General features: G+C 46.4%; 4 protein-coding genes across 4 annotated transcripts; 1 reads left to right on the top strand and 3 right to left on the bottom strand.

Annotated features, from left to right (window-relative positions):
- Positions 1–4066: 4066 nt before the first annotated feature.
- Positions 4067–6711, bottom strand: EV420DRAFT_1316643 (peroxisomal acyl-CoA-dehydrogenase; the record flags this gene model as incomplete). Its single annotated transcript, XM_060468694.1, has 19 exons — positions 4067–4315; positions 4365–4387; positions 4439–4536; positions 4593–4624; positions 4678–4724; positions 4775–4866; positions 4914–4929; positions 4988–5049; positions 5110–5316; positions 5364–5391; positions 5445–5648; positions 5697–5748; positions 5807–5912; positions 5964–6016; positions 6074–6139; positions 6187–6393; positions 6447–6533; positions 6589–6609; positions 6664–6711. 19 exons carry the CDS (start codon positions 6709–6711, stop codon positions 4205–4207), a joined length of 1560 nt encoding a protein of 519 aa, XP_060322870.1. The 3' UTR covers positions 4067–4204.
- Positions 6712–6851: 140 nt separating this feature from the next.
- Positions 6852–7703, top strand: EV420DRAFT_150237 (uncharacterized protein). Its single transcript, XM_060471113.1, has 4 exons — positions 6852–6955; positions 7009–7199; positions 7265–7358; positions 7406–7703. The coding sequence occupies exons 1-4, from the start codon at positions 6921–6923 to the stop codon at positions 7539–7541; spliced, it is 456 nt and encodes a 151-aa protein (XP_060322869.1). The 5' UTR covers positions 6852–6920; the 3' UTR covers positions 7542–7703.
- A 4973-nt stretch (positions 7704–12676) lies between these two features.
- On the bottom strand, positions 12677–15049 carry EV420DRAFT_1666407 (cytochrome P450; the record flags this gene model as incomplete). Its single annotated transcript, XM_060478983.1, has 15 exons — positions 12677–12857; positions 12906–12917; positions 12973–12997; positions 13052–13062; positions 13115–13216; positions 13271–13424; positions 13479–13669; positions 13724–13790; positions 13844–14076; positions 14127–14205; positions 14260–14365; positions 14427–14524; positions 14578–14713; positions 14772–14872; positions 14923–15049. 15 exons carry the CDS (start codon positions 15047–15049, stop codon positions 12677–12679), a joined length of 1623 nt encoding a protein of 540 aa, XP_060322868.1.
- Positions 15050–17852: 2803 nt separating this feature from the next.
- On the bottom strand, positions 17853–20167 carry EV420DRAFT_1651570 (cytochrome P450; the record flags this gene model as incomplete). The annotated part of the gene is made up of 14 exons (XM_060478567.1): positions 17853–18021; positions 18076–18195; positions 18251–18337; positions 18387–18653; positions 18704–18743; positions 18796–19006; positions 19056–19198; positions 19249–19351; positions 19409–19474; positions 19537–19548; positions 19611–19648; positions 19702–19816; positions 19870–19941; positions 19997–20167. 14 exons carry the CDS (start codon positions 20165–20167, stop codon positions 17853–17855), a joined length of 1614 nt encoding a protein of 537 aa, XP_060322867.1.
- Between the last annotated feature and the right edge of the window lie 948 nt (positions 20168–21115).

Genomic DNA, 21115 nt, shown 5'->3' with positions numbered 1-21115 from the left:
GTTTCAAAGAAGACGACTCACAAAAACGCCGGTCAATATAGTTCTTCGTCTGTCAGAAATTTGTATGTCGTATATTGCGACCCTTTACGTGATGATGGAAGGGTAAGGGTCGTACCCAGAGGGCTAGTGTTTGTCGAAAGAATAATGTACGCACCTACATCGTTGATCGACACCATGTCTGGGCTACTTCTGATCTTGTGTGCCAAGCATAAAATGGAGGTTCGCGATGTCGCTTTGGCTAGCTCCAAAGTAGGCCGTGTAGATTTCTTTATTTTAGCGTCCTGAGGCTGCTTTCACTCCTATACGTTCCTCAAAAAAAAAAGAAGTCCAGAAAACGGGATTCTCGTCACGTCGTTTGAGTCGGGATCTGGCAATGCTGGTACCCTTCGTTTTATTATTTCTACGCAGATGTTTACCAAGACCGGAATGGCTCGCGTGAAGGTTTGAGTGAAAAGCGGAGAAGCCAGATCACATGGTTGCCGGTGTAAGTGGGGCGTGGGAAAAGATATGCTCACTTTCGCGCCGTCATCTTCCCCGATGCTTTCAAGCTCGTCTCACGGATTCGAATCTCGCCGCATTGCATTTTTCTTTTGACGTTGTCACCAACTTTAGCTCTCTAGGACCTGAGACGAACATGGAAATATCAAGTGGGTCGACACACCGAGTCAACACGAACACTCGACCACGGCCATCCGCTGAAGTATTCTCCAAATCGGCGGCGTCAACCTAATATGTGCCCACCTGTGAAGGACGATGGTTCCACACCGAGAAGATGGATGGAAGAGCTTTACTTGGTGCGAGTCGGAGGAGCCGGCAGCTTGGAGAATGGAGGTACGGGCGTTTCTCTTCTTTGACGTTGCTCTGATTTTGGCATTTAAGCTCCTCACATCTCCGAGTTGTCCGATTCGGGTCAGTGTAATTGTTCGGTCGTCATGTATACCCTGCAGTTGTCTGGCTCATTGATAAAATCAACTGCGATAGGTCTATTGGAGGGGCGGGTTCGTTTTAGTTGGGGATGGAGAAGGCTGAAGCAAGTACTGAGGTGAGCGTCTTTTCTGCCGACGTGGAGTCGTCGTTTTAAATTTGTATCTGCAGGTCTACCGAGTCTGTACCGTTTCTCGGCCTGTTCGCCTATGTTGGACTGGTATATGAATATTAATGGTGCGATGGACGATTAAAGTGCGCGTCTTTTCATGGTTCCAACTTCCAGTCTGACACATATATAGAGCTTTCTTGGTCTACGATAAAGATGTCTACGTCGAATGGTACCATGATCTACGTCTTCCAATGCCGTCCATCTCCCAGCATCTCCTTGTGCAGACCGGCATCCTCTCAGCTTAGACAAGAAACAATCCTAGTTGCGGATGTCGGAGAAGGATTGGCTTTTGTGCGAGCGTCTTTTCTTTCGCTTAGTGTCTTTCTCATTTTCCATCTACAGGTCCAGATTCACTTTTTGAAGCGTTGAATGACTGGTCCTCAATCGTCTGCGTATCGGCCACCTCGGCATCTGTTATGAATGTCAGTTCGGTAATATTAGTCAACAGTCACCGACCACTTACTGCGCTAATCATCGCGAATATTATAAAATTTTCTTCGGTTTTCTCTCCTTTTCTTTTTCATTTCTTTCGATACTCTTATAGTAGATTCTCTTGACCGTCCTCTTCCAGAATCTTCACTTCGTACAATATATATATTGAGTATCGTAGTACGCCCTGGGGCATCTTAATCTTACCTTCTTGACTCCACAACCTAGTGTGAACCTAAGTGAAAGAGGTCGGTTACGCCAAGCGCTTGCCGAACGACTCGCTTACCGACTACGCCAAGCGCTTTTCGGATCTTCTTAGCTACGCCTAGCGCTTGCTAAACTCTCGGTTGGAGCCTTCTTGGTAAAATTGGACTCATTACTATTCTACACTCGCTCTCGGCTCAAACTTTGATTAAGTACTACTGAATCGTACTTCGAAGAATTAGCCACATTCTTAACAGCGTCTACCGTTACTTCAAAGAGTCTTTCGAAACGAGACTTTGTCTCAGTTGCGAGCGCCCGTATTATACTTCTTTCATCTCTATCAAAGCCGTTGATTATACTTATACCACCTTGCTTCCCTGCTAAGCCTTTCCATGATGTATATCAGTCTTTGGCCTCCCACTTTATGGCATCATGGTACTTCGGGATCGCACGACTCAAAGGCCTTGTTCGATCCTCGTGCCATGATGATTATTATAATGTGCAACAATACGTGTTTTTACTATTCCTATTGCTACCATTTTACTTGGATTCTAGTATAGTTACTAACAATCAATCAATCACCTCTTAGCTCCGTTGGTAGAGCGCTCCATACTGAGATCAGTCGTTCCAGTTGACTATAGGGAATTGATAAGGAATGATGCAATTTTTGGCTTGCAAAAGTCCTGATGTGACTCAACTCGACGCCTCATGGAGAAATAATGCTCTTTCAAGTTTCACTAGCACTACTCACTACTCACGCATACTTACATATTTCTGCATTTCTTTTGTTTTCTTGCGTTGTATTCAGCACGGTGCCCTCCTAATACCCCGCCGCTATCTCTCGTCGGGACCGCACAAAGAGCTTATTCAATTGGAGTTCGTACTATGATGCTGAACAAACGCGAGATATGTGTATTTCGCTTCATCGCTTGTATCTCGACATATATGCAATCCCTCTCAGCTCAGTTGGTTGAGCGTACCACTGAGGTTCAACTCCTCTAGAGGGAAATGGAATGGCGCTTTGGTCCCTGCTCATTTTTTGCGAGTCGGAAGCCTGAGACTTGCATTTGAGGATCTGTGTACGCCATACAGTACAGGACTGGGATGCATACTGCTGGATTTCGCCGAGGGAAGGAAGGAAGAATCGATTCCTCAGAATCACATGTACTGTGTAAATTGCCGTGGGAAAATACCAGGCTTCTCTCTCTTCTCCCACTTCGCGACCAGCGAACTCTGCCCCATCCTCAAAACAACTTGACAGGTTACCATCCGCTTGAAACTCGTCACAGTTCCCAGGCCATATACGAGGCACCGACAGCGTGAAATGTCATTGAATGCAGAGGACTGTATGCGGGTTGGAGGAAGGTGTGCACGCGCTTTTTCAACGTTGGGGGTTCGCTATATTTTGATCTTCAGGTAGACCCACACATCCTCTCTGTGCTTCGTCTTCGAACGTCGCGCCCCAAATCGGAACATGTCCTCTCCCTCCTCCCCTGGGACTGGCGTCTCTCAAATGACCTCGATGCTCGATCCGGCTTTCAGGCCGCAATAACGACACGGCACGCTGGATTCTATGACTCGGGCCATGTCACGGCCTATAACTCTACGCCGGGCAGGAACGGGAGGTATGTAGGCATCTTTTTAATCCTGGCTTTTTCTAACGCTGGTGTTGCAGCCCGCCTTCCTCGAGTTCGATAACCCCCTTCAGACGAACGCCGTTTATGTTCACATCCAATAGCCCGGGAACAATGTGTAGCAACATCCTTCTACTGTACTCCGTTTCCTCGACGGCCATGACTCGATACCTTCCTTGTGAGTTGTCGTTCTCGGTTGCAGAGGATGACATAACTTATGAGGGAGCAGTCTTATCCTCGATCGTTCGCTTTGAAGACGGCTCCTGCTGAAGGAGATATCGGTGTCTATATGCAAATTTTCACGACCGTTCGATGCCCTGAGTCGATCCTCCACAGTGCGAGGGCCTCTGCGGGTCGTTCCTTCTGCCTTTGACGAACATTCTCCAGGTGCTTGCCTGTCAAATCTCTCCCTGCTGGCAGCGTTACGGCCTTCCAGTTGAACAAATGAGGGTTGCTTGCTCCCGATACTGAATATTTCAGACTGCTTCTTCCGATATCATGCAATCTCTTACCGATCCTTCTGTTTGGCAGGATATTGCCCTACCTGGTCCGTGTGTTGATCAACATTAATGTCTTTAAGTCTCATTCATTTTATGCACGCAGGCTTTGATTGGATGTCGAACTTTCGTGACACCGACTTCTCCTCTGCTCACCCGCCCCTCCAATAGCAACAATAGAGCATCAGAATTTAGTCTGTATTATGGTTTTCTTGTTGTCCTGCGCAATTTGTACATGTACCCGAATCACACATCAAACATCTGTACTTTATTGAACCCAAGGAAGGATAATTAAGAATCCAGGTAAACGAAGAGCCTAATAAAGAACGTAGTATACTGTTGTTTTACAGTCTAGAATCTTGAGGCATGGCTCGTAGCGCCTGCCTTACGCCAAGATCACTTAGAACATCCTCAGCTCCACCGAGAAGCGCATCAAATGGCACCGTGCGATGGTACTAACAATTATCAGCCCAACACGATTCACACGCAACACATACTACTCACATGCTCTATGAATCGACCCATGCCTATACATGATAAGTGAGCAGAGGTACAGCTAATGACATTGATATACACACCGGTTTTCGTAATTCCACGACCGCCAAAGATCTGTACAGCATCTCTTGCAGTTTCCTGAGCGCAAGCAGTCGAGTAACTCTTCAAGAAGGCAATTTGCCTAACGTGCAAAAACGTCAATTCAATGTCATCCAGCGGTATTTATAATGACCCTACCCGGCAAGTTGACTGGCTTGGTTTTTGTAAGACTACGCGCTCGTCAGTTTGATATGAAGATTGGCGTAATCAACCCCGAACGAACCATATTGCACATCTGATATGTGACGTTTTCAAGCCAGTTCTGTACACCTGCAGATAATCAATTGTGAGGAACTTCTTATGGCAGTAAAATCTCTTACTCTCCGCTCGCGATATCATGCCGGCCAATTTATTGCGTATGACAGCTTGAGAGTTGAGAGGTTTTCCAAATGCTTTGCGCTGTGCGGTCCATCTGATGATTTTAAATTATATCATCACTAGTAGAGGGGGTCATCTTACTGGAGGCATTCATCGACTGCAGATATATGAGTCGAATTAGTCGTTCGTTTTATTGGCGGCGATAATATGCCTACCTATACCTCTTTGACTTCTTGCAGACGAGCAGCACATTACCCACCGCTCGTGATTGAAGTTACTGGGGGGGTGGGGGGGCATATTGTCAAGCTATTTGACAATTAAACAGCGAATTGCGTACCTGAGTATAACGAAGATTCCACCGCCCTCTTCGCCCAGCGTATTGCCAATGGGAACCTTCACGTTGTCGAACGTAACGAAACTAGTTCCCGCAGAACTCGAATAGCTCGTCTTTATTGGACGAGTCTCAACGCCTTCCCCTCTCTCTACGAGTATGACAGTAAGGCCATCCTCAGTTTTACAGCCGACGGTAAAATAGTCAGCAAAACTATTGAGTGTTTCAGATACTAGTAAGATTGAAAAGCGTTAGCTTACGTTGCGTTGGTAATCCATTTCTTTGTGCCTAGGGTACTATGAATATAAAAGAATGAAAGGTGAAAGCGGAGCAGTAAGTACCGTTGATAATCCAGTGTTTTCCGTCCGCAGTTTTCACTGCAGTAGTCTGTAAACCCATAACGTCGCTGCCGGCCTGAGCTTCCGATATTGCCAGACAGATGAATTTCTTGGCAGCGAACACTTCCGGAATGATCTTTGCCTTCAACTCCTCACTTCCAAAGTTAAGCACAGGAGGTAACCCGATGACTGTACCGCTGAGGAGACCTGAATAAAAGGGTTAAAATGTCGAAGAAATAGCATGTGTGAGTGTACCATCTCCGTATCCGCGGGCATTGCAGCGTGACAACTCTTGGGTGATAATCAACTGCAAACAAAATAAGACTCATAGCAAGGATAAGTAGTCGGTTGACTATAGCACTGACATCATGAAAATAGTCAAATTCCTCGGGTTTCACGAGACCGTTCATTAGCTTTAGTCCCTTCAAATGCTTCCCTGGACCCATTCGCATAGCGAGCATATTCAGTTCCCTACGCAACATAGATCAGGACGAGTAGATGAGGTCATCAATGTTGACGTACGCCATCTTATCGAACAAACTCTGAGATGGTCGCTTGCCATCCTCTTCGTGAATCTAGTGCACATGTTTGAATCAGTACACAAAACCACGCCTTTAGAACAGATGACGTACCTCAGCATCAGGAGTCACGAATTCATCTACGAATTGACGCATTGCAGCCTGGAACCGTTTATGGTTCTGGGGAGAATTGAGACGAGCAAATTTATGCTGTTGAAACAGCGTACCTCCGAAAAGTATGGACTGAAGTAACCAGACGTTAGCCATGTTGGCTCTCCATACGGCACCCTGCTAAGTTCGCCGATAGCACGAGGATGGATAGAAGGCCCTTCTCCTTCAATGACACCGATCTGCAACCGCTGATACTGCGGCTTTTGTAAAACCTCATGACGATGAAGACCATAGAACGCTTCGGTTGCATCCTGTCCCGCTAGCTTCTACATTAAGTGGGAGTCAAGACGCTGCTACATGTAGTTCACGCACCGACTTCGGCATCAAGAAGAACGGCAGCGCCTCCGGGATGCATGTCCTTGAAGCGCGATACATCAAAAACCTTGGTGTCGATGATTATCCACTTGACATGCAATGTCGGACCCCAATGTACTCTTTTCACGAGAGTATCAACGCACTAAATCGCCGTCCTTGTTATGCTAAACGTGTGACGTGTTATCAACACAATAAACCTTGGAGAAATTGATACCGACTTTGGCGACTTCTTCCCTGGAGAATTGCTTGGGTTGCTTCGAGGCCATCGCGAAAATAGAGGTGTGGGCTGAATGAGAAAAGGTAGCGATGTAGTAAAGCACAGATAAATTTATATCATCTCGGCACTCGGAGAGCGGGGACGTTTGCATGTGATTTGCCCGATGTAAGGTCTCCCACGTGCTAACTCCCGGTTCATGAATGACCAATACCCGGATGAGGATTCGTGCCACACTTTGACTGGTTGCTCCGTCTCATCATGGAAATTAACGCGTCTGTGAACGTTAATAATGAGTGAGTACTACAGACTGAAAACTACAGCTTCTGTTTCATTATAGCCTCTTCAGTTGCTCGTATTATACTTCTTGTGTCTCTGCTTCGTTGCTGTCAATTATCCCTATACCATCTTGCTTCCTTGCCAAGACTTTCTATGATGTATATCAACCTTCCGAACTTCATGGCACAATAGCGTATCGGGATCGCACGGCTCAAAGACCCCGTTCGATCCTAGCTCATGCCATGATCAGGATTTGCAAAAGTGAGCAAAAATTGTTTTTCATATTCGTCCTGCTACTAAGTGAGGACATATTGTTTGGATTCTAGTATCCCCGCAACTGCCAAGCCCTCTTAGCTCGGTTGGTAGAGCGCTTCACGCTGAGATCAGTCGTTCAAACCGACTAGAGGGAATGACTGACTGGTACGACTTGTCACTTTTGGCCCGCAAAAAACCTGATATGATTCAAGCAAGAGTCGCCTCCTAGTTGTCATCCCTGGCCACCTTAAAAGAGGAGTACTCTTCTTTCTTTCCAGTTTCACCACCAGTCACATATTTCTGTGTTTTTTGTTTGATTGCGTGATATTCAGCGCGGTGCCGTCCTAATATCCAGCATCAGGACCACACAGAGAGTTTATTCGATCCAAGCTCGTACCATGTCCTGGAAAAATCGAGACACGTGTCTTTCGCTTCATTGCTCGCATCCCGATGTACATATCCAATCCTTCTCAGCTCAGCTGGTCACGCGCGTCGCTGGCGGCTGAGGTTTAACTCCTCTAGAGGGAAATGATTAGATCGGCACTTGGAACTAAAGCCTTTTTGGTCTGGAGTCCATGCTGGTTTAATTTGCATCCATCCTTGCTCATTTTTGTCTGAGAGTTGCTGTAGTGAGACGTATGTGACGAGGTTGGGGATCCTAGAAGTAAGTACATGCTTCTTGGGTTCCTGATCTCACGTTGCTGGGGAAAGGCCCGAGAAAGAAGGGAAGGAAGGGGTGATCACATCTACCACGTAAATTTCTGTGGGAAAATAACTACCTCTCTCTCTCTCTTCCTCTTACCACCCCGCACAACTTGGTACTTAGCCATTCGCTCGAAACCTCGTCACAATTTCCAGGCCTTGCGAAGCACTGAATATGGACTCGGAGGAATGCATGTGCACGGGGGTTGGAGGGAAGTACGCGTTAGTATGCTCTTTCAATGCTGGGACGCTGGGGTTCGCGGCTAAATTTGCTCAAACATCTGGTCTACAGGTCAGACTGAGTACCGGCAGCTCTCACGTCTGTTCCTCTGCCGGTACGTCTTCGCGACTGCTTTCGTCAGCCTCACCCGGAGACCATTGCGTGCATATCAGCGGTGTCTGTATCCCTGCCGTCTGTCGCTCTCCAATGGGCACGATTTCGCATCTTCACTGGAAAAACTCGTATTATCTCTCCTTACAAGCCGTCTCCATCAAATCAGGTTACAGGACCATCTACGTACTGCCTCTCTACGTTCCGCCTGATTTTTCCTCTGATAGTCTTGAACGTGTTATTAGACGACATTCAATTCAAGATTGTACTGTATGAACGCGAGGTATGTCACTGTTTTGCCATCACATAAGTAAGCACTCTCCGCTCAGTTGGTAGAGCACTACCAAGGGAGTCCAAGCTGTTCGAGTCCGCTAGGGGGAAATTGATTAACAGGGTCATCGTTCTTTTTGGTACGAAGATTCTTCCCTGTTAGAGTGCGATGTAGATATCTATACAAAAGATAACTCAGACAAGCACTCGGAATGCGAGAGACACGTCTATTCACCTATACAAAAGATAACTACGAGTGAAATGTAAGTAAAGTATAGAACAAGGTAAATAAAAGATAGCTCACCTCAGACAAGCACTCGGAATGCGAGAGACACGTCTGAGGCACAAAGTACAACTACGGTGGATATATACTGTACAGTAGACAGCGCGAATGTACGTAGATAGGTAGAATGAAGTAAAATGAAGTGTAAATACACATAAGTCCATGGAGAAATAAGGGACCGACTACAGGCACGCTTGCAACTCCAACATTCCCTGCTCGTATCTAGGCTCCCAGCAGTTGTTCAATATATAGACGAGGTACTCCGATCATTCACTCTGAGCACTGTATATTCTTGTTCTTCTCAATAGGCCTATTTTAGCAGAGTCTAATTAAGATTTCTATCATAGCCTGGAAACGGCTACGACCGGATTATTTCCATCCAGTTCCTGAACATGATTCCTGTCTTCTAGCTATTTCAAACTGCGCTCAACGTCTGGCTGTCTTCTGCATCGAAACATCATGTATTCGAAGCTACTCGTACTATTTGCCTCTCACCTGTGAGTCCTCGTCCCTCTTCTTCTTGAATGAGAAGTTCTGATTTGTGCTACTTAGTAGTAATCGTGTCAGGCCACGCCACTGGCATACTTGCCTACTGGGGGTGCACCCCCTCCTGGTAGACGATGTAACGGTAAGTTGTTCCCGGTTATATTAGGTAGCTTTGTCGTGACGCAGGTGATTTAGGACATCTCAGTCTCGGGTGGTAACCCTCCACCGCCCGTCACGCAGCGCTGAGTTGTTGCTAGTGATTCAAGGTGAACTGTATAAGAAGGTCTTTATACTGGTCCATTTGTTGGAATTCGTTCAGTTCTATTAGTATTAGTTAAATCCTGAGAGAAAGAAATCTCCTTTCTGCTCGTGGTTGATTGGGTCCAATGCAAGCTGGGATTCTCCCGTTGATGTGCTAGGAGAAGCTTGATAGGTGAGAAAGGTATAGAACTGGAAGGAAGCCTGAAATAAGTTGCGCGCATCTGGTTCCTGGTACGTTGGTTAAATCCGTACCTGCCGGAGAAAGAACTGATCGCGCAAGAGTACGTACATGCATTGGGGATTTCTGGTAATTCTCCAGTCAATACTTACTGTTGATAATTCACTTTCAGTGGCAGTTTGACGTGGGTATGACTTGAACTCAAGCAAGATTTCTATCATAGCCTAGAAATGCTACGGATTGTTATAATTGAACATTAAGTACCTAGGCATGATCTCTGCTCTTTCTCCATATTTAAGGACCTCGACGTCGAGATTCTTCCGTATTGGAAAATCATGCATTTCAAGCTCCTCGTAATAAGCCTTACGACATTTTCTTGTGAGGATCGTTCCTGTTCTCTAATTAATTCAGTCTTCTCCCCATACCCCAGTGCTCGTGTTGGCGGCACCACGTATAAATTCCACTGTAAGCGTGGAACTATGCAGGATCTTTGGACTAATCTGTAATAGTGCGCATCGCTAGTTCGAGTCCTTGCCCAGAGGGTTCTCGTTCTATCCGAGGCCTACTATTGACAAGCAGTTTATATGGTTTTATTTTGTCTCTTTTTAGCTCGGGACTTCCTATGGATGGATTCAGCTCACAACATAAAAATAGTCAACGGGTGCACGCCCAAGGCCTGGAAAGGTATTCGCATTAACTGTGTAAAATTTCCTTTGAGTGAGGAGCCGTAGGTGAGCGGGATGATTCCCGCCTTGTCCTTGTTCGAGTCGGGGTCCTCCATTGATATGAGCAAATATGGACACAATACTTTTTTTTTGGAATTTATTCCTCCTATGCAGATATCAATGGTACGGGACATAGACGGTGACTGAAATTCTAAATTGAGGAGAAATCTGAAAATTGTAAGTTCAAGTTGCCGTCGGCCGACCGTGTTTAGATCACATGGTCGTTCTGTGGCAGCCGTGGGAAACGTCCACTGAACCAGCTTCATGCACGTCGTTTTGGCCTCGTTGCATGATGACATTGTCCCTCCGCTTTACGCGCCTTGTGTCGATCTCACAATTAGTGGCTAGCCAAGGAAGACTCTGAATGAAGCACTGCCAGGATTTATGAAAGGAATGCTAAAGTCGGACACAGTACGGGCAGATGATAGAGGTGTGTGTGTCATGGTTTTTTTTTTCGACGTCGAGGTATCACTAACCCGAGCTGTAGCCTGTGTGTACGGGTCGAATTCTTTGTCTTTGCTCCTGAATCATGGTTGACCAGCAAGCGAGTCGAACCCCTGAGAAATGTTCATCGATCCTCGGTGTTGTGCCAGAATCGTGGCTACCTGTAGAGTTAACGTTCATAGTGGATGGAGGTACGGGCGTTCGTTTCCTTTGCCTTTATATCTGGTTGATTTCGTGTCTGCAGGTCTGGATGCATACACTGTGCCGACTGCTGTGCCCCGCTGGAGACTGCGCGCGCTTATATCATAATATGCTCTCAAGGTCTCAGGACCCTTTCAATCCAAGTCTATCGTATGAAGACGTCTTTCCCTGAACGGATGTCAGTTGGCTTTTCGTATGCATGAGTCGTGTGCTATTGGTATTTCTGCTTTTCCTTTCAGCGCTAAGGCTCTTCCTACAGCTCTTCGTCTATACGGGACAAGAGCAGACATGATGCAAATGTTCGTGTGTACCTCGTAGGATCTGTCTCCTTTGAACCGCATCCGCCTCTTGACAAGTTCCCTTAGAATTGTCGTGATTGTCCACTGCATTCACCGTTTATCCTAGTGTCATTAGGATCTCCAACGCAAACTGTGACAGCGTTATTGCGGCATAGTGGTGTAACGGACGGGCAAGTTACAAAACTATATCTGGTTCGATCCCAGTTAATGTCATGCCTAAGTCGAAGATGTGTTTTCTTGGAATAGTCACAGATTTGTGCTGTGATGAAACACATGGTGGCGGCTGGTGCCCTCATAAAATCATCTCTTTCAACGGCAGCTCGTCTATCCGATTCACACGTATTGGTCTAATGAAGTCCTTCGAATTGACGTACTTGACCTTGGAATACATGTCCGTTAACTTTTTCCTTATATTTTCTTGGTCATAGAGATCCATGGAAAAAGTGTCTACATGGCACCGAGCTGCGATAGAGTCATTGTAGCATTATGGTGTAACAGACTTCAAGCTTGCGCCACAAATTTGTGAACGAGAGCGCTTCTCATTGAATCTATCGCACGCACAACCCAGAATGCGACATCCGCACAACATGGCCTTTAACCACATAGTTATCCTTAGCAATCCGAGGCCTACTACGCGGTGGAACTGGCAAAGAGGAAATGATGACAGTGCTTAGCTGACACGACGGACCCGTTTGCATGTTCATTCGGCATGCTGCCTGTGAGTTCATTTCATAAAATCAGTTCGTTCGATACATAGATATTTATTCCGATGTTTTGACATAGGCCTGTTACTCGAGGGTGCCTGGAGTAAGAGCACTGATAAAAGTCCACTTGACCCACACTCTCGTGCTTATTTACCTTACTTCACACTCTGCTTCTGCTTCTTCTTCAATTCTGAAGAACTTCTGAAGTATGCGCCTCGCTTCTGGTTCGATTCCAGCTAATGTCATGCGCAAGTCGTGCTATGTTCTTTTCTTGGGAGTAGTCATGGATTTCTCTGGTTGCCAGAGTGAAACATATGGTAACAACCCATACCCTCATAAGACTATCTCTTTCACAGTCCTGGCAGCTCGTATTGCTACCTGAGGATACTGTCACAATCCCAAGCTTTCATTCGTTGAGCCTTTTTCCCTTCGTTCGCAGCAGCCTTTTCGACAGCTGAACCAAAGGTTGCAGCTACCCTCCGCTTCACGGAATATCACATTGAAGGAAGACCAAAGCCGTTAGCTAGAATTACATTGGAAGGAAATGCACAACAAATATTAATACACGGTTCGCTATCTTCTCCAGTAGAAATACCTCGTCACTCCTTGCTACACAGAGCGACGCGCAAAGGAACCTGTTCTCCTTCGTGTGCCCTCCCCTTTACGACCGGTGAAAGAGTCAGTGTTCCAGGAGCGTGCTGCAGTTCTAATCCTTCTTCAGAGGGACTAAACTCAAAGCTACTCAGAAGCTCGGTAATGACGCTTTGCATTTCCATAATGCTACAAACGAATAAGTATACAACATGGAGTTATATAAATATCACTTACACGAACCTCCACCTAAGATGTTGAATTATTTAGTCCTGATTGTCATTTAACGAGTGCCGAGACGTACCCGATGCATGCACGAATTCCCGCACCTAGGCAATAAGACTGGTTATTGGGAAGCTTTAGGAACAGGGCAAACTACTTACCAAATGTCATCCTGCGAATAGTACCGTGAGGTCAAGGGATTACAAATATGACAAGATCTTTACAAATTTGCATACACTCCCAAGGACATTTGTTTGCTCTGTGAAGGATTCAAAAACCTATCAGGGTTCCATACATCCGCATCGTGTCCCCATACACTTGATAACCTACGCCGGCTCAAGTGTCAGCCAGAGAAAATCCAACACAATGACAATGCATACCGATTATAGGTGTACAACGATGCTACTATGATCTGTCCCTTTGGAATCGGAATATCCGACATGACACTCCCATCCAAGGCGATAGTGGGTTCTGAAAGAGGTATAACGTCGTCTTGAGCAGCGTGGTAACAAAAGGGTGAATGCGAAGGGTTTCCTACCGGGGTGAAATTAAAATTGGGTTCCGTTCAATGTGAATTAGAACCGTAACTCACTTTGATTACAGCATCAAGTAGAGCCATGGAGTCGTAATCATTAGAAGTAAGATCGCCTTGGCAGTGCTCCCGTGCCTGTAAGATTTCTTCGCAGATCTGTGCTTGGATGTGTGGGTGATAGCTGAGCTCGTATAGGATCCAGGCTGTGGTTGTCGCGGTAGTGTCATGGCCGGCGAGAGTGAACGTGCTTGTCACCGCCAATTATTAGAGGAATCCGAAACAAAGGGATAATCGAGCTTACGATAATTGAGAATATATTTCTTCGTCGCTCATTCGTTTACTAGGCTCTTCCGTAAGGTAGGATAATGCTGACAGTAAACGCAGTTAAATAGAAGTTGGAGAGGAAAGAAATATCACAAACCAAGAACGTTCACAATATCCCTCTCGGCCGTGTTCATATCATTCGCAATTATGTCAACTTGCTTCTGGAAAATATCTCGAGCAATTCGTTGTGAAAAATTTCTGAAACGCAGGGGCCGGACTAAATCTCTCGCAGGTACCAGATCAAGTATCCTCAAGACGAAGTCGGGGAGCATGCGCCAAAGAGACACATATAGAATATCCAGGCGCGACAGAGACGAGCTACCCTCGCTGCTGTAGTTTTGACATCAGACCGGAAATCATGCTTCAAGAGCGGTACATACAATATATTGCGGAGCGCATCTCGCAGTACTGATGCACTCTTTTCACCCTCGAGAGCATGAAAGTGATATCGGAAAGCAGCTGTGGAAATAGTCACCTACCCAGACCAATTATGTCATTATCAAGAAAGCCTACTTATACCAATAATATCGAGCCCGACTTTGCTTGTCCATTGCAGAACATCAACAACCCTAGTACCTGCAGCATCGTCCCGAATTTCATTTTTGAGTTTATCTATCAACTATCGCAGAAAGAGAATCAGATATGTAATCGCTATCAAGTATTCAGAGACAATGACACACTCTCGATGTAAAACTTTGGATCAGAGGAAGAAATTGACGAAGTTGAGATGCGGAAAATGCGGGATTCATGATTTTCCGTTGCCGTTGATGTGTGATCCCTGGATGGAGATGAATATGGCATATAGACAACGCAACTAGATAGACATTGTACCATCGACTGTCCCCAACCCAGGACCGAGAAGCGCTTCCGCTAGTCGCTGGACATCCGGCGCCCTTGGAAATCGGTATCCGGATGTATGAAGGACGTATTGTAGGGCCCTTGGATCAGATAATACCAATACGTCTTGCTGTATAATCCAAAGGTCCAGCTTAGTGCTTAGTTCACCAAAGATCACATATACTCACCCCAAAGCACCCACCAATCCGGTACACTGGCCCGTATTCTCTAAGCCACTGCATTTCCAGACCACCAAAATGTTCTCGGTGGCGCATCATCCATTCGTGTCCTAGTGAATGAAATCAGCGACAATAGGGAGAAGCTACGGAGATAACGAACCCAGCAGAAACGATGGGCGCGGTGGACCGCGGACATTTTGGACCGACTTGTGCTTGGACCGCGTTCGGAGGACGGCCAGGATAGAGGCAAGGAAAAAGGGAACGAGGATGTACAAAATAGACGGCATACAGGAGGGAGTATAGAGAACAGTAGACCGTGCGGCCTTTTAACCCACCTAAGTACACGCCGAACTTGAAAATAGGTATAACCTAGCGCTCTATGATTCAGGGAAGAAAGCTCTTGGCTGTGTATTCCACGCTGTTCACGGGGACTAGTCGTTTTTTATGGCCCATATCAGGAGAAAAACAGTATGATTGGCCAGCAAATTGATGATACAGAGCATCACAATCCTGGGTTCAAGTTTGCTAAACGCTGTCAGGTTTACATGGTCTGCAGAGATATCAGGACGTGTGGGAGGCAAAACTCGAGGATTATCACATGGGTGATGGTCCCATCATCATGAACGTTCCTCGGAAGCCGGAGAACAGTGCCTAATTTTTTGTCAGGGGCCGATGTGAATAAGCACTCATGATCCCGGACCTCTCATGGTGCTTTTGTTGCGATCAACTACGCCGTGCTCAGGACGATGAGAATCCATCGACCTATGTGGTTGACGCCCAAAGGGGGGGGGGGGGGGCTTGAGAAAAGAGATTAGAGATTAAACAAGAAATTATCATGCGATTGGTGAACTCGAAGGCCCTTTGAGACATGAGATGGAGGCGAGCAATGTGCGCAACAAAATAGCACGGTACTAGAGAGGATCAGAGAACGATGAAATGAGACTCCGAGATGATGTGATGGTCAGAGAGACATGTGTAGATCGAATCTCGTACTTGCTGCCCTTGAATCTATTCTTGACGAGCGTGTTCACTCAACTCTTCCCCGCCTGGGAACCGATACAAAAGTCGAACGTGGGAAGGGGGGGACCCATGACTAGAACGAGGTAAACCTGATTGAACAACATCGTCATCTACCACCATGAGGAGCTATAGACACCTCACCTTCAAGATTCATCTTCTGTGAGTGACCGGCGAAGGCAGTGGGACTGGATGGTTGGCGCGGGAACTGACATGGGAAAAGCACCGGAAGAGGCGCCTGTATGACAGCGTTACCACTTTTTCCTATCAGAAAACGAGGAGATATGGAAGCTAGCTGAAATCCTTGTGAGCTACTTAGCCGATTCCAAATTTCAAGGGGCGCGTGGGTCTTCAATGGTGGTAGGCGACGCCTGGTGTGACGCAAGTCTCAAGGTACCAGTAGACTGCAGATATGAATTTAGTAGAGGGAGGGTGAACTGACGCTCGTACCTCTCACCGTTGCTTCGATTCACAAGACTCTTGATGTGATCTGATACATGGAGCAGGACCCAGGTGGCTACTCTTAGGCTCAGAAGGCGAGTTTGAAGTAACCGTAGTAATAGAACATTCATGGTAAGTAAATGACAGTCATGGCAAGAAGTCGATACTGAAGGTCATCCGACATTACGGGCTGGTGGAGCCAGGATCATTCACTCTTTGTATTCACGTCATGAGAAATCGGGATTCTCATCACATTGTTCGTGTGGGGGCTTTCGTCTAGTATTCTCAGGCAGATGATTGACAAGCCCAGAATCGTACACGTAGGGATCTGGTTGAAAGAAAGAAGTGAGATCACATGGTCGTAGCTAAGTGGACCGTGGGAAAAGATGTATTCTCCTTCGCGCTTTCACTTTCTCCACTGCTTCGAAGCTCAGAGCGCTCATTCTCATGGATCGTATTTGTCACAACACATTGTTCTTTGGACGATGGAGTGTCGCCGACTCCAGCTCTCGAGGACTTACCACTGTTGAAGACGAACGTAGAAAGACCCTGCACGTCGATAGACTGAGTCGACAAATGGCAAAAATACTCGGCCCTGGCTGTCTGCTGAAGTACTCTCCGAGTCCAGACTGCAGACGCTAACGTGATATGCGACCACCTGGGAAGGATGATGGTTCTAAGCGGAGAACAGGGACGGGAGCGGCGCACAGATACGGGTGGGCAAGTGGATGGAGTCTGGAGAATGGAGGTGCGGGCGTTTCTTCTTTTGCTCGACGTTGCTTTAATTTTGGCTTTCAAAAACTGACTCGAACGTCACGTCTTCGAACTGCCCTATTTGGGACAGTGTTTAGTTGTCCGCTCTATACCCTGCAGTTGTCTCTCTTGTCGATAATATCAACCGCGATGTGTAGGGGACGTCACATCTGGATCAATGGGGTGGTGCGCAATGGAGAAGGCTAGGGTGTGAGCATCTTTTCTTCTGAATCTGCTTGACATTGTTTTAAGTTTGTGTCTGAAGGTCAACCGAGTTTGGACGTTCGGTAGCTGCCTGTCGCTCTGCTAACATTCATGGACCTTGGATCCTACGTTAAACTGGTATATGGTATATAAATGGTGGGATGGACCATTGAGGTACACGTCTTTTCTTGTTCCAATTTCCAGTCTGGCGCACATATACAGCCTTCTTGGTCTACGATAAAGATGCTTGCGTCGAGGGGTATTGCGATCTTCCCGGTCCATCCACGCTCCGGTTTCGCTTCCACCAGGTCCTCGAACGGAAGTACACTGAAGTCGTTCGGTCCCGTAGCAGTCTGTCATTTACTATTAGTTCAGGTCACGATCTGACAAGTAGATAGCCTTCTGTAGTACGGACGTCGTTACCTTTCTGTTAAGGAGCTGCGACAACTAATAAAATCAACTTCCTTCCTTCCTTCTAGCAGCATAGGTCTTTATATATGGGCCCGAAGTTCAGTAGTCTCCGTCGGAGGTCTCACCACGGAAACAATAGTGATACCATAAGAGCCCCTTGCGCCGGCTCCAAACAGAAACATCGGGATATTCAACGTTCATTGTTATATAAAGTATACATCATTGACACAGCCTGAGGAAGCCGAAAGCCCAATGCACCATTCTTCACACCTTCTGGTATGGTTTGATTATAATGGGCATTTGGTTCCCAGCACCGGGATTACTTCTGAGCAATGGCCGTTGCACGATAACGGACTTTTTCGCGATTTCTGCTCCCGGGACGGCTAATTCGAATTCGAATGCCCTTACGAGAGTGAAGAGAATAGCTTTCATCCTATGCCAGTTTGGTCAGAAGTGAGCGTGAAAGACCAAAACACATAGCACGTACTCCACCAGAGAGAAGCGATACCCAATACACGAACGAGGGCCACCAATGAATGACAAAAGGTTTCCCCATACACCAGGTATGGACTTCACTGTATCGGGAATCTTTTCCCATCTTTCCGGTCTGGTTTCCTATGATCAGCGACGGTAGACAGATACATAAGTCAGCCAGGACGAACTTGAATGCCCTCGCATCTTCGCCCCACAGGGTTTCATCTCGGTTGATCGTAGTAATAGGAATCATAACCACCTGGCCTTTTCTGATCCTAATATTGACGTTTCAAATGAGTGCCGGACCGGCGTGGAGTTACATACATACCTGATGCAATCTGGACTTTGCCTTTCCTGTCAACGAATGGTCGGCTTAAAGGAATCACATCATCCTTTCCTGCAATACGGACGGTTCCAGGGACGGGAGAATGCACTCGTAACGTTTCCCGAACAACCCAATCCAAGTAGGGTAGAGCATTCAATTCATCCATCGTGGGTGTATCGGTGTCAACCCGTAACAATTCATCCCGCAGCTTGATCTGAGTGTCTGGACTTTGAGTCAGAGCAAAAAGAGCCCATGTTGTCGCAGTGCTAAGCGGGACGGTCAGGTACGTAGACTATCTTCTCCAATTTTTACTCACCTTGTGGTTTCGTGCCCGGCGACCAAGAAAGTCGGGACCTCTTTTAGGTATTGAGATGCACCAGAAGTCAAACAGATAGTAGAGATACTTACGGGCTAAAACGTCACTATCAGCCATGCGTTGATGTTCACCGACGCCAGAAGACATGTTGGCCTTAACAAGCAGTGAGAGAAGATCCCGAGCGGTCGAACTACCTTTCTCTCCACTTGCTCGAAGGCGGGCGTGACTTTCATCAAGAAGTTGATGCCCAATTCGACTCATGGTTTCGTGAGCTCTGGAAATTTCGGCGTCCCGTGGATCAGGCTTATTTGTGGTAAATAACCTTCTTAGTGACAAAGACGAAGGATCTTACGATAAAACGTAACACCGGAAAGAAGGTTTTGATAAACACCAACGGACTTGATCGCGTAGCAGTCGCAAATATTTTGGTAAATGCTTCGGTTAACTCGTTTGGGGTATGACTGGGGTTGAGTGAATTGAATTTGTAGTTGAAACCTTCGAGATACGTATTAGGAATAGGACGAATAAAAAGCGCCAATACAAACCGGCTAGACCAATAACATCCAAGGTCAACCGACTTAACCACGAGAGTACGTTAGTGGTGAGAGATCCTTGTGCGGCGCATTCTGCTGTCCACAAATCTCGTAACTATCGAAAATACCGCTCATCAACTTAAGGAAGGATATCAGACACGGAACCCCGTACCTGGAGAGACTTTTCAAGGAAAATGGTGTTAAGTTCACGAATTTGAGCGGGTCCAAAGGCCGGGTTCTGTTGACGTATAAGTTCAACGTCTACAGAAATCAGCGATTCTCGCCGCTCGGCATACGCACCATAGTCCTTCGCTGTAATCACAACGCCGGGGTTAATGAATGAACCATTCCATGCTTTGCATTAAATCAAGTACCTGCTGCTTGTGCTTTTCTCCTTCAACGACAAGGACACCTATAAACAAATTATTACTGAGGCGTTCACAAAGTTCATGGGGGAAAGATAACCTTTGCCGATAACGCGCCCTATGTTATATCGGCTATGGGGCGGTTTAGGGTAGTCGTAAGCGTTATTAAGAATGTGAGAAACTGCTCGTAGGTCGGTCGTGAACAACCGGTACCCCTACAAGACATAAGCATCTAGTAGGGTTGAATCATGAAGAGTAAAAATCTTACGCCAAGGATCCCTGCATATCTAATGGTAGGTCCGTATTGCTTGAACCACTTGTCCTGTAGATTACTGTCCTCCTGGAAACAAACATTAGTACCACGCACGTCATGCTTGTTATGCTCCTAGACATACCGACGCCCATATTTGCTTCAAATTCCCCGAAAAAAAGCTCGGGCTTTCAGGCCCAGGAAGATCACTGAGGGGAGAAGTATACTCGAGATAAAAGCTTTTGACGAGGTGATACAATCTGTAGGCCACAAGGGTGCCCAAGAACGTACATGCGATCTGAAGAAAGACCTGCATATCGATGAAGGGGAGATGGGAGATCTGGACGAATGTTCACTTAACGCCAATGATTTCTATCAGGCCTTTGTTATATCTTCCCGCTTCCACGGCTGCTTGACAACATTAGTAATTCGTCATCGTCCGTGAAAGGAACAGGTGTTCATTGATGACGCAATCACGGCAGGAACAGTACGGCCCGAGAGCCGGATCTAGCCCGAAATTCGTGCGCTAATTAATACAAGCCTCCAACCCGTGTCTTCGTCACGATTGCCGGACCCTCGTACCTCGGGTCCCGGCAACCTGACTACGACACGGGTTTTCGGCTTGTTGGGGCCCGCCCCAAACCTGGCTTATTACTTGGGACATTAATGGAGTAAAATCTTTGTTAAGAGACTCTAAGCTGCTGGAAATAGATGTCATCAGGGGATATAAACATAGTGATAAGTTGAGGCTCAAACAAAATATATTCCAATTCCCAATGTACATGTGAACTGAGTACTATGTATCTATATCTGTATCAGCTGTTTTGTTGGGATTTTGAGTGTAGCAGTCAGAGAGAACATGGTGATGTGGCTTGAACAATGTGTATTTCATGGTATGATACTTGGGAAGATGGTGGTAAGAAGCCAAAATTTAATGGTAATGATCAGTAAGGTAAATAAGGGCCTAAATAATGTAAAATAAAAAACAGTGGCTGATGGCTGTGAAACTCCATCATAGTAAGGATGCATAAGGATGTGCACCATACCATTAGGGACAGTTAGAGTTGCAATTATGGGTTGATTATGATGCCATGATTGGCACCGAAAGAACCTATTTCACAGTGGATGAGGCTTCTGAGAAGTCTGGTGCCCTTTTTTGGCAGCGGCGATTATGGTCAAAGGCATAATCAACCCATAATCAACTCATAATCACATAACTGACTCTGGAGTTGGTTATGCCATTGCGGTCAATTATGGTTATCCC

This window comes from Desarmillaria tabescens (assembly GCF_030435595.1).
Source record: "Desarmillaria tabescens strain CCBAS 213 chromosome Unknown EV420scaffold_100, whole genome shotgun sequence".
Taxonomy (NCBI): Eukaryota; Fungi; Basidiomycota; class Agaricomycetes; order Agaricales; family Physalacriaceae; genus Desarmillaria; species Desarmillaria tabescens.
The sequence above is the reverse complement of the archived record's forward strand: the minus strand, read 5'-3'. Positions and strand labels throughout refer to the sequence as shown.

Excerpts from the sequence above, each read along its gene's own strand:
- EV420DRAFT_150237 (XM_060471113.1), top strand. The coding sequence starts at position 6,921 with ATGGAAATTAACGCGTCTGTGAACGTTAATAATGA. Across the intron at positions 6,956-7,008 it reads TCTGTGAACGTTAATAATGA|TTGCTCGTATTATACTTCTT; the intron begins GTGAGTACTACA and ends TAGCCTCTTCAG. Across the intron at positions 7,359-7,405 it reads CTAGAGGGAATGACTGACTG|CAAGAGTCGCCTCCTAGTTG; the intron begins GTACGACTTGTC and ends ATATGATTCAAG.